This window comes from Lissotriton vulgaris, chromosome 1_1 (genome assembly GCF_964263255.1).
Source record: "Lissotriton vulgaris chromosome 1_1, aLisVul1.2, whole genome shotgun sequence".
Lineage (NCBI taxonomy): Eukaryota > Metazoa > Chordata > Amphibia > Caudata > Salamandridae > Lissotriton > Lissotriton vulgaris.
Genome location: NC_141685.1, coordinates 1528760656 through 1528770598, shown reverse-complemented (window position 1 = coordinate 1528770598; position 9943 = coordinate 1528760656). Strand labels below are relative to the sequence as shown.

At 44.2% G+C, this 9943-nt stretch overlaps 1 protein-coding gene across 1 annotated transcript; it reads left to right on the top strand.

Annotated features, from left to right (window-relative positions):
- The first annotated feature begins 545 nt into the window (after positions 1 to 545).
- On the top strand, positions 546 to 2893 carry LOC147750771 (uncharacterized). The gene has a single exon (XM_086936847.1). The coding sequence runs from the start codon at positions 572 to 574 to the stop codon at positions 2852 to 2854; it is 2283 nt and encodes a 760-aa protein (XP_086792973.1). The 5' UTR covers positions 546 to 571; the 3' UTR covers positions 2855 to 2893.
- The last annotated feature ends 7050 nt before the right edge of the window (positions 2894 to 9943 follow it).

Here is a 9943-nt window from a genome sequence, read left to right as displayed (position 1 = left end):
CGTAACACAGGCCCCCGCAGCCCCCGCGTTGCGGGGAGGCCTCGGGGGCCCCAACGCTCTGGGGGGCCCCCCTCGGCTTGCTCAGCAGCAGAGCTAGCAAGTGTCAAGCCTCTTCATAATAAACATCATGAATCAATGCGCAAGGGCTGCACACAGGCCCCGGCTTCTTAACACCTTCCATGCTCATGACAAGGTCAGCTCGTCATGTAGTACACTGGAGCTGTGCTTATGACGAGTTGACCTTGTCATGAACAATGCAGATCTGGACCTTTCAGCACCGGACATGGTACGATTGCCCGGGCCTCAGAGGTTCTTCTCAAATTGTGTGCTAGTTCAACTGCGCACGCGCGGACCCTGCGCGGGCTCCCGGCCGGCCTCAATCTTCATTAATGAAATAAGAAGTGGTGGGTGGGTGTGATTTTTCAGAGGCAAGATGGCGGCGGCTCCCTAGACCGCTGTGAGACACCCTCTGCCCAGTGCCTGGGAAAACCGAAAGGGCTATCTCCTTTTTATGAGAATGACATGAGAATGACCTATATCCGCGTTGGTGGCAGAAAGATATAATGAATGAATGAACTCATATATCCGGGAGGAAAGAAGTAATATGCGTGGAGCTTACCTGGCATCTGATTCTCCTTCTATAGCAGACCGGCCTCATCCATCTCTGCACCTGGTGGCCTCGGTGCTCGGTTACGCGCTGCTGAGGCTTCTCTCCTGGCACCGTCTTCCAAATGCTCCGAGCGCTCTGAGCGAAGGCAGTGAGGCACAGAGAGGTACAGAGAGTCCCTCCATCCGGACCGGCGCCTGTATCCCTGCAAAGATGGCACCAAAAAATGCCGCATCGGGTACTGCTGCCTCCAAAGCCCGAGCGGCTAAACAGGCTATCCGGGAACAGAAGCTTGCGGCAAGGCGCGCCTGCGGCTCTGTATCGGAGGAAGGAGCCTGCCCTGAACAGCAACCGCACAAGAGAGAGCGAGGTCAGTCCAAGTTGGCAAAGACTCCCGTTACACCGGGGCCCGGGCCAGGGCCGTCTGTGGTGGACCTGTTGCGAAAACTACCCGCCGGAGCAGCTGTTTCTTCCTCCCCTGTTCACCACGCAAAGAGCGGGACGGTGATTGCTGCCGCTCCCGCAGTTCCCGCCGGCCCTGATTCGCTGCTCTCTCCCCAGGCAGTGTTTGCTTTGGAGCCCGGTACAGTGGTTCCCATTGAAGTCCCTGAGGCTTCACAACGCTCAAAACCGACGGAGGCAGCAGAGGCCAGAAAATCGGCAGATCCGACCCCTTCTGAGGCGACTGAGGCTGAAGAGGCTGAAGAGCCTGAAGAGGCAGCTGATACCACCGCACAGCGACAATCAGATACACAGGCCCAAATGGATGGGGGGCCACCTGGCACAGAGGCAATGCCACCAATACCATTAAAATCCACAATGCAAATAGCACCTACATCAGCGGGGCTGGTATCTTCTCAGCAAGGGTTGGCATCGATTCATAAGGAGGTAAGGCCTGCATCCACACCAGTACCTCAACCAACACAGGCTACGCACACCCTCCACAGTGATGTTCCTTCTGTTTCTTCTGTTGAGCCTGTCGAGCCTAACTCTCTTGAATCAGTTCCAGTTCCAGTGCATCCCCAGGCATGCACAACCCCCCTCGAGACAGTTACGTCCAGCTTGGGTAAGGAGACTACCATCGCTCGGCAGCATCTAAATGATGGGCAGTGTGCAACTGACTTCAAATTGGGGTCAGGCTTAGCGTCAGATACAGACAAGGAACCATCAGAGTTTTTTACCATCTCTGAAGGTGCGGAGGAGTCTATACTGCTTCAGGACCAAGACATCGACTCAGACTCCTACTCTCTCTCTGATCCCCAATCTGACTCAGAAATCTGTACAAACACGGATGCAAGCTCACAAGATAGTGATCCGGACGTAGTTATGGGCAGACACAGGAGGCACACAGTGCTAAAAAAGAAAAAAGGCCACCTTGGTGCTAGTGGTCGCCCTAGGGCCCAATCTCCTCATACTAGCATGCAGGATCCTCCCTCCAGACCCCATAGCGATAGTTCCCCTTTTTTTGATCAGCAAAATGCCACCTTGACATCTGTCATGGACACAGTGCTTCAGGCAATTGCCTCCCATAGGGAACAGACGTCAAAAGATGGGCGCAGGGCTCAACAAGCGCTTCATAAAGTCCAGGGAGTTGTACGCAAACTCTCTAAATCAGTGGCTGCATCAAATGCAAGAATGACCGACATGGAGGACCGCATAGTGGTAAATGAGGCTGAAGCCACTGCTGTAAAGGAACAAGTAGATGCTCATGATGCTGAATTAAAAGACGTCAGGTGGAAACTGGAGGAAATGGAAAATCGCATGCGACGCAACAACCTCCGAGTACTTGGTGTTCCGGAAAAAATTGAGGGTGAAAATGTGCGTATGTTTGTAATCCAGCTTTTCAAGGATACGCTCCCTGAACTTTCCACCTGGAACTGGGAGCTAGAGGTGCAACGCGCCCACAGAACCCCATTTACTTTAAGGGCCACAAAGGAACAGTCTAAATATCCAAGGGCTATCTTAGTATACTTTGGAAATTTCCTCCTCCGCCAAGCTATTGCCGAGAAAGCAAGACCAGATGCTCATCGGACAAGAGGTGAAATTTCCTATTTTGTTAGACCCGACTTCTGCCACACCACGGTGGAGCGGAGGTGGCGGCTTCGTCAACTGATTAAGCCTTTCTTGGAGAAAAAGGCCCAGGTGTACCTGAATAACCCGGCAACTCTGAAAGTCATCTATAAGGGCCACGCTAAGTTTTTCACTTCAGAAATCAAAGCAAAAGACTTTCTTGACAGCATGAACTAGAGATGTACTTTTTCACTATAACGTTGGGCCTTACTGCCTTAAAAAGAGGGGGGACTAGAGGGAACTAGAGGGAACAAGAGGGAAACAGCACACCTAGTCAAGGCTATGAATTAGATAACGTCTTTGTGAGATAGCCACCAATTAGTTACTAAATATTCTTAAAAAAAAAAAAAGGAAAAGAAAAAAAAGAAGAAAAAGGTGGGGAAAAAAAAGGAAATCCCTAGGGTGCTAGCATGTGGGCTATCTAAGTCCTATCTAATTCCTCTAACTAAACGATAACCAAAATATACATAGAACTGATGTTTATCACACTCTCCAGACAGGATTTTTTTAGCTCTCTATATAAAAGTTCTATAATGGGTCACACTGTTTGCTCTCTTAGTTCTCTGGCTCTATCTTACTCACTACTGCTTTTTTTCTTTCTCTCCTTTTTTTTTTCTATTCTATTCTCATCATGTATTTTCTCCTATCTTATGCCCTCTAAAAGGACTTTATAAGATATAAGTCTATATGGGTGACACTGGGTAGCGATGTCTCTCCATCACAACAGACTCTAGCTAGAGTCTAAATGCCTCACTGGGGGAGAGGCGGGGGGAGTGGGGGAGGGCAGTCAAGGGGTGGGAGGGGGAAAGGGGGTAGGGGAAAATGCAAAAAAATGTACAAATTCATTCGCAAATTCATTCGCAAAGTAAAGTATATGCAAATATTATTTGTGGATTACAACAAATATGGCAGAGAAACAAGAGACATTATAATTTTTGACGCTAGCTACAGCTCATTTGGTCGATATATGGAAACCAGGTTGAACGTATTTTTTTTTAAATGGGGAGAGTGAGTTTATGTTCATGGAACGTGGCAGGTTTAAACGATAAAAGTAAAAGGGCTCAACTATTCCAACTAACACGCCAGAATCCAGTAGACATACTTTGCCTGCAAGAAACTCATATTGTAACTGCTGATAGGGAATTACTTAAATTACCTGGATATAATCTGCTGGTAGCCACAACCCAATCCTCTAAAACTAGAGGGATAGCTATTTTAGCTAAACCTATTATGGGCCCCCGACTCGCAGATTAGCGGATAAGAATGGCAGATGGGCGATAGCTCAACTAGAATGCGGTCTTACAATATGCGCAATCTATGGCTCAAATATGGATGATCCCACCATCTTCCAAGAGTTAGAGATAGAACTGGCCTCCTGGACAGGCTCCTTAATTTTTTGTGGGGATTTCAACATAGATATAGGCGTATTCATCAATAACAGTTTCACTCTGAATTATAAAGGACGCAAACCAAAGGTATTTAGCGCACTTAGGCAATTAATGGAAACCCATAACTTACTAGATATGTGGGTTCAGTCAGGCAAAAAGACGGACGGTCATACATTCTTTTCTTACCCCCACAATATATATTCCCGGATCGACTACATCATGTCATCGTTAGAGGGCTTGGTAATGATTGATATGATCAAGTCCCCTAAAACAATTTCGGACCACAATGCGCTCACCTTTGTCTTTGATCTCCCCGAATTGGTTAAACCAAAGTGTAATTGGACCTTTGACAGAAGACTCTTGATTAATCAGGAATTCATAACACATATGAAAAATTGGGCACAGGGCTTTTTCGATTGTAACCGCTTTAGCGCGTCACGAGTAACGGTCTGGGACTGTTTTAAAGCGGCAATAAGGGGAGAAACTATCTCATTTGTCGCCAATAAAAAGAAGCGGGAAGACAATATTAATACACAGCTCATGGAGGAACTTTCTGATCTTGAGACACTCCATGCCACTCAGATAGGCCTGGGGGTCCCAACATCTGAAACCTCTAAAAAAATACTGATATTAAAAAATGAAATTAATAACACCTTGATCCAAAAAGCAGCCGAAACCTATCAAGCTAACAAAAATAAGCTATATGAATCAGGGGAGAATGTAGGCAAACACCTAGCATTACGAACACGCCAAAAACAATCACAAGGCAATATAAAGATGATTGAATATGAAGCCAAGGAATATACATCCAAGCAGGATATCCTAAACATATTTCAAAAATATTATAAGAAATTGTATCATAGCGATCTGACAAATTCGGACTCGGACATCACGTCATTTTTGAACAACTGGCTCCCAGACCAAGACATAAATACTAGGATAGATGACAGGATTAAAATAATACTCGAGAGAGAAATTACCTATTCTGAGGTAGAGATTGCCTTATCCGAACTTTCCAATGGTAAGGCGGCAGGCCCCGACAAAATCCCCCTAGAATTGTATAAAATCCTAGGTAAACAAATAATTCCGTTATTGTTAGATCTCTTTCTCGGAGTGCAGTATCACTCCGCCCCACCAGACTCCTGGAAACTAACGAATATTATAATTTTTCACAAAAAAGGTAAACCATCTCAGCTTCCATCATCTTACAGACCGATATCCCTGATAAACTCTGACTCAAAGCTCTACTCAAAAATACTAGCCAACCGACTGAACGGGGTTATCAAACATCTCGTATCCCCCTGGCAGCACGGATTTATACCCGGAAAGGGCACTACAGATCATACCCGGAGAGCCACTACCCTTTTTGATATCATGGGAACCACGGGGGGCGAGATGGCGATGATTCTCCTCGATGCCGAAAAGGCTTTTGATCGAGTAGCATGGCAGTTTCTCTGGAACATATTAGAACGAAAGAATTTTGGATACAAATTCATCAGAGCCATCAAAGCCTTATATATCGATCCTAGTGCAAAAATCTCTATATGTGGCAATGAGTCAGAGCTTATCAAGGTACATAGAGGTACAAGACAGGGATGCCCATGCTCCCCGATCCTGTTCGCACTATACATAGACCCCCTTATTCAGAAACTACTTTTGACCCCTTTAATACAGCCTATTAAAATAGGGCCATATTCCACCAAAGTCATGGCATATGCGGATGACATTGCCGTTGTAACTAACAACCCCACGGTGGCAATCCTGGAAATCGAATCAATTACCCAGGCATTTGGCACATATTCAGGATATTCGTTAAATAGGGACAAAACCATGGTGTTAGCTACTGATAATATCCATTATGAAGGTGCTCTCAAAGTTGAAGAAGCTACATACTTAGGCATACGCCTTACTACTAAAGTGGAGAGAATTATCCATTTGAACTACACTCCCCTCACTGATAAAATTAAAATAGACCTCAAAAGAATAGACAACTTACATCTATCTATAATTGGGAGGGCTAACTATATTAAAATGAATATCTTCCCGAGGGTCCTCTACCTTTTTAGAGCGATCCCGTTGCTAGCTGGAGATAACTTCATTAAGACTATTGAGTCTGCTATATCTAAATTTATATGGAGCTACGGAAAGATAAGAAGATCCCTCCGCTTAATGTCGCTTCCACAGGATAGAGGGGGACTAGCTATCCCCAATCTAAAATTATACCTCTGGGCAACACTGATGCAATCTATGGATCCCCTGCTTACGGATAAAAAAACTAATACCTATACGCCCCCAGACCTATATATTCCATCGATCTATGAACTTAGTCTCGGTGATAAGTGTAAAGGGCTCTTTTTAAGACAGGTAGAGCCCTCATACTATAAAAAAATCAAATTGAAGACAGTCTTAGACGCATGGGTGGGTTGGAAAGCAATCTCTAAATACCTATCAATTCCCAATTTTACAAGATATACTCCTCTTTGGCATAGTAAGATCATCCCCCCATCCCTTAATGATGCTACCTCGCAGAGGTGGGAACATCTAGGTATCAATACAGTTGGCGACATATTAGGACATAATATCCCTATATCTTTTGAATATTTTCAAGAAAAATATCGTGTCCCTACGCAAGATTTTCTTAAATATTTTCAAATACTGTCATGTATCCGCAATGCTTTTCCAATAATAATACGAGACAGACTCCCACTTCTTGAAGCTATTGGTAAGAAAACGACAAGAATAGGGACTCTGTATCAGATTCTTATGGGTAATCTCCCTGATGATATCGAAAAAACAGAACAATCTTGGGCTGTAAAACTGGCAAATCCTAATGTTGATATCGATCTTTCACTAGCGCTATCTACAAAATACTTTATAGCCTCAAATTTAAGAGCACAATATTATAAAACAGTATACAACCTATACTATACACCCGCAAAATTATTTGGTTGGGGTCTTCGGGCCGACGACAACTGCCCAAGATGCAAACAGCCACTGGCCAATCTACTTCACATGTTCTCAGAATGTTCGGAGTTGAGGCGGTTAAAGACCATGATGTTGGAGTTCTGGGCTCAGGTCTTTGGACGTCAGATAAGGGACTCACTAACTCTCTGTATACTAGGCCACGATGACTCACTGGGTCATAATAAAGAGGAGCAAGCGGTAGTTTTTCTGGGGTATGCTGTACTTCGTATCATTTTGGCAGCTCGCTGGAAAGACGTAGACCCCCCTACTTTTCATATGTGGCTTAGTCGCTTTCTTGCAATCTATAAACAAGAAAACGCAATATATGCTACTAGGGGGAGAAAAATGAAAGCAATAGGAGCACAGATTTGGGACCCGATTACAAGATGGTACACAAATGAGGTTCGCCAATTAGGTTCTGCCGATGATTAATGGACATCTCTTTTGTTTCTCAGATTCCTGATCGTTTAATCTGCTTATATTTTTCTGCTGTCATTTTTTATTTTTATTTTTCATTTTTTTTTCTCTTTCCTCTCTGGTGTTATTATCCCACTTGATATTGTATAAATTGTTCTGTTAATTAAGCTATGTGATCATCTGCTGTACCTACTTCTGTTTCTTTTTGAATCTTATGTATTAACTATGAATTTGTCAATAAAAAAAAAAAAAAAAAAAAAAAAAAAAATAACAAGAAGTGGTGGGTGTGCGGCTCGTTGGAATTGAGGTTAGGCAGCCCCAGGTCTCAGACTCAGCCACGCGGCGCCAGAGACTGAGAAGGACCGTCCCCTGCCAGACAGTAAGTAACACAGGTGTTTCTACAGTGGGGTGGGGGTGGGGGTGTTTCTACAGTGGGGTGGGGGTGGGGGTGTTTCTACAGTGGGGTGGGGGGTGTTAGCCTCTTCATTTATTAATGGTGCGCACGCCAGGGCCCCAGCTGAGCCTCTGAGGCTTTTTATTTATGAAATGGTGCATGCACATTGGACAGTAACCACATTAGGAAGCTTCTGTGTGTGCTGCATACTCATCATACTATGTTATGCACACTGTATATGCACCTAGCTAGTAGCTACATGATATGTGCTAAACAGTCACCAACCTACCTTGTTGTGATCAGTTTAGTCTCCACCTGGCACGTGTATTGTCAAGGTTAGCTGGTGTCATAAGGTGGGGTGCAGTGTCTGCCAGTGCCTTGGCCTCTTAACGCCAACAGCTGCCAGTTATGTTAGTTTTCCAAGTGGTCTCTTGTGAGTGTGCCACATTATGTTCACTAGACAAGCCCTGGACATTAACATGCATTAATGCATGCATTCTACATTCACCAGAGTGTGCATTTGGTGCCACTACATATTCACCACTGGCTAGTTATCTTCCTTTGTGTATGCTGTACATTCACGAGTCCATAGCACTAGCACACTGTACTTTCTCGAGACAGCCATGTATTTGCCACTAGCTACTATTTCTGTCTGTGCATAAGCTGTAACTTCACCAGGGTATATGGTAGGCAGAGGTATTCACTATGCAATGTGTGCAGTGAGTCACCAGTCCATACGGGGTGTATTGTACAGTCAGCACTAGATTGTATGCTTGCCTCCATTTATGCTGTACATTCACCAGACTTCAGCCTGTACGTTCCCTAAGTGAGTGTTTGCATTGTCTGTATACCAAACTTTAGCTTACTCTCTGTACATTTCACAGTCTATAGTATATTGTAATTGCAAATCTAATTGCATTTATACAGCGCTTGCTACACTTGATCAGGCGCGGAAGAACTTTATGGATCCAAGGTCAGTGGTTAATCAAGTGGTATTGTTGGTCATTGGGACTAGTAAAGTGCTCTCACAAAAAATATAAAGTACATTCAACATGGTGTCAGACCATAGTGTACACTACATAGCTGGCATTGCACATTTACAGGCTTTATTGAGCATTCACTAAGCTGTAGTCTGTGCACTGCACACTCACCAGATTATAGTACCTCACATTAGTAGTTAGGTATCTGTTTCTGTGTGTAAAGAACATTAACCAGACTATTTATGCTGTGTGCATGTTATATTCAGAAAACGCCATAGTGTGTTCCACTTTACATTCCCCAAGTGTATGGACAGGGCCACTGGAATTATGTGGCAATGGTAGACCAAATTATGCAGCATGGTTGGCTAAATTATGAGGCAAAAAAGGTAAATTGTGCTGCATAATGCATCTTATTCTGTGGCAGTATCACTTTGCTAGTTTGTAGTTTCAAATCTTGTTGATGCTGTCTGAGGAAAAAGTTTAACCTCATTCATGCCCGTTTAATACCTGGACACACCAAGCAGGACTGAAACGTTACCAGTTTCTTTTTCAGCAATCTTTGGTCCATTCCAGCTAGAAATAAAAGGTTGAAATCTGCTAATTATGCAGCAATTAGTAAATTATACGGACAGTGAACTAAATACATAATTTTGCAGAAAATGCTGCAGCCGCAGATTCACATGATCCTGGTCATTCTAAATATGGCGAATGAAGAGTACTGTCACCATTTACAATATAGACCACACATTGGATTGTGCTTTGAAGCTACAGTAAAAAACGGGTATTCTCTAAAATGGTAATCCTTTCTTCATCTGTGGAAGAATGAGATCTTAATCTGTGACCCTCTCCCTTGATAGGGTTCCATCCTGCCCCCCAGTAGCTGCAGAGTAGAAGCAGGCCCTACCCACTGAGGATGCAGCACACCTCACTTTTGGGGCAGCCTCCCAGCCTTTGTGAATGCTCTGTGCATACAGATACGACTGTCCACAATAACATAACATAATGTATATTTATAGAGCACTTTCACCCGTAGGCACCTTGGTGCTGAATAACAGATGTTTATTGTTATCAACTCAATGGTACTCATTTTGTCGACCTCAGGAGGATAAAAGGCTGAGTGAAC